At 32.1% G+C, this 3,127-nt stretch overlaps 1 protein-coding gene across 10 annotated transcripts in view; it reads right to left on the minus strand.

The window, feature by feature from the left end:
• The window catches only part of Fer (FER tyrosine kinase), a 485,925-nt gene that overhangs the window by 320,747 nt on the left and 162,051 nt on the right, over window positions 1-3,127 (minus strand). For all 10 annotated transcript variants that reach the window (XM_004625405.2, XM_023708326.1, XM_023708329.1 and 7 more), the window contains one exon: window positions 720-842. In XM_004625405.2, coding sequence (XP_004625462.1) covers window positions 720-842 — 123 coding nt within the window. The remainder of the gene's footprint in view (window positions 1-719; window positions 843-3,127) is intronic.

The raw sequence follows: 3,127 nt of genomic DNA on the forward strand, positions 1-3,127 counted from the left end.
TCAGACACACATAGTTAAAAAAAAAAAAAAAAAAAATCAACACAGGAAATCTTAAAGGACACTTTTATATGTAAAGCAGATTACTATTTGCTAATTGGCTTGTTTGTTCCCTTCTAACAGAGTAAAGCTAATTGCTAACATAATACTGGTTTGTACTTTTTAAAGAAATGTACAGTGCTTCTGGTAAAAATGGATGTGGGAAAATAAAGACAGCTTTTAACAAAATAATCTTCAGAAAATACTTCAAACTGTTTTAAACATTGAGACAGGGGGCTGGCCAAATAGCTCAGCGGATTAAAGTGCCTGCAAGCAGATGCAGGGGCTGGAAGTTCGATCCCCAGGCCAGCTGAGATGGCAAATGAAACTCAGCGTGGTGGAATGCACCTATAATCTCATCACTTGGGAGGCTGTAAACAGGCAGATCACCACAAGTTCAATCTAGTAGTGAGACCCTGAACATCCTGCAGACCCTTCCCTAAAATACAAAAAACAAAAAATAAACACTGAGACATAAAATCAGTAAACCATATTTACAAACATAAAGTTAATATCATAGGATCCTAAAAAATAACTACCCAAAATTTTAAACGTCAAAATTTCCATTTCCAGAAATGTTATAATATCATGTAGCTAACATATTTCTGTTAGGTATGTAGCTAATTTATTTCTAAAACTGTATCAACTAAACTTTCTACCTAAAATTTTTTTTCTTTACTCACTCAGACTTATTTATACAGGACTTAGAAGATTCTTCGATTCTCTTCTCTAGCTCCAGGACAGCCTCCTCTTTATTTAAAAGCATCTGCTGTGTCTGCATAAGTTCTTCTGCTAAATTTTTTAACCTAAAATAAACAATTTCATAATTATCAATCAACACACTGATTATGTTGACTTTACACATATTTTAAAAAAACATTCACAAATCTAAGGTTATGATATCCAAAATAAGAGATACATACAATAGCCTCAGTAGCAATAGCCATGTCTTAAGTGCTAAACAGAAATATGTGCTAAGCACAGAAAAGAACATTTCAATATTCACAGTACTCTTGGGCAGTCTTGTCTGGAGTCTTATTTCTTCAAATAGAAAAAGACAAATGGAAACCAAGTACTAAATGGAATAAAAGAAGACAAAGATAAAAGATATAATCGTCACATTCCAGAAATATATAATGGAAAGACCATGTTTTCGGTTTTCAGGCAAGCCTATGTTCACATTTTGGCTTTGCTACTCTTTTCTGAGACTCTAGACAAATTATTAAACTCACTGAATCCATTTTCTCTTTAATACTCTCAGTACATAACACCTGCCTCACAGCACTGTTTTAAAGAGCAAATGAACCAACATACTATATGTTTGACTGGCACTTGGTAAACAATGAATTAATGGAAATGATTATAATTTACATTGCTGTCTCATTTAACTTTCATAAGAATCATTAAATTGATACTATTAAACTTATCCTTTAAAAAAGAAATTGAGATCCAGTAGTGTGGCAACTTAAATTGATGGCAAGCTATTTCTAAAGCCCTACATGATACTTTAGAAAAGTATTCTATATAGAATTGAAAATATTATTATACCCAAAATGAGTATGTACACACAGACTGAATAATTGTGGTTGCATACAATGCATTTAGACCCTAATGGAAATATTTCTACCATAAAATATGCATACCAACCATGCAACATTAAAATATTTATCTTCAGCTTTTCAAGGCATGATATGAAAACCAAAAGATACAAAAGAAAGTATTAAATAATCTAACTCTATAATAATTTAAATTCATTCAAAGTTAAAGAAATCATAACCCAAAATCAAGTCAAACTTACAGTCTTACTGAGATACTATAGTGCAAATTATAAGCAAAAGCCCTTATACTGAAGAAAAATGGTTACACGACAACCTAACATTGACGACACAACACAAGAGGAAGATCATCAAGAAAAAAGTCAAATGATCAATAAACATGTGGAATTATTTAGCATGTAAACCAAAGGCAAATATTTTCAGGATAAACAAACAACAAGTAATCTTTTACCCATTAAAATTTACACGTATGAAAAAGATTGATACTACTTAGTATGTACAATATTAAAAACATAGAAACTCATATACTGTTGATATGAAAAAGTGGCACTAATATTCCAAAAGTCAACTTGGAATTGTCTCCCAAAGTTTAAATGTGGATATTCTTTGACCACCTAAATGCCTGTCTTGCCAAAACATTTATACAACATACACAAAAGTTGTTTATCTAAACATGTTTGTTACAACATTGTTTACAAAACAAAACTGGAGAACATTTAAATGCCCATCAACAGAACAATGACTGAGTAAATTTTAACTGACTGAAGATAAAGAAGAGCATATAATACCACTACAAAGAACAAATTTGAGAAAACAGAAGCTAAAAAAAGTAATTGGGGAAGGAACAGGAATCAATAAAGGTTTTCAGGGTTCACTGTATAGTTCAGTGTCGAATACTTGCCAAGCGTGCAGGAGGCTCTGGGTTAGAGTTCCAACACTACAAAAATTAATTAAAGAAAGGGGAGGAGACATTGGGGAAGCGCACAGAGATAAAGACTTATTTTTTGTTTGTTTTTGAACTCTAGACAAGTACATTTAAAAACAAGTCTAAAGACCCAATTGAACAGAAGAAAAAGTGAATATGACGTATAAATAATATAAAATTTTCAAGAAATAAGAGATAATAAATATCAAAAACAAAGTCACAAGAAATAAATGAAATAGAATATCTAAGAAACATCGACTGAAATAAGGAAAAAGAATAGGTCCTAAGATGGGCGGGTTTAGATGTCTAGTTTCCAAAAATAAGGCAATTGTCAATTAATATCTGGGAAGATTCGCAGACATAATTTTTGCTTAAATGGGAAGATGTAGAAGAACACATTGTTCCAACATATATATTAAAGTACAAGTACATTATAAGTGCTCTGGACTGATTTATGCCTCCAAAATTAATCTGTTGAAGTCCTAAACCACAATATGATAATATTTAGAAATGGAAGGGGCTGGGGAGGTGGCTCAGTAGAATAAGTGCTTCCCTGGCAAGCACAAGGGCCTGAGTTCAATCCCCGGTTCCACCCCAAAAAAAAAAAAAA

This window comes from Octodon degus, unplaced genomic scaffold, assembly GCF_000260255.1.
Source record: "Octodon degus isolate 3935 unplaced genomic scaffold, OctDeg1.0 scaffold00009, whole genome shotgun sequence".
NCBI lineage: Eukaryota > Metazoa > Chordata > Mammalia > Rodentia > Octodontidae > Octodon > Octodon degus.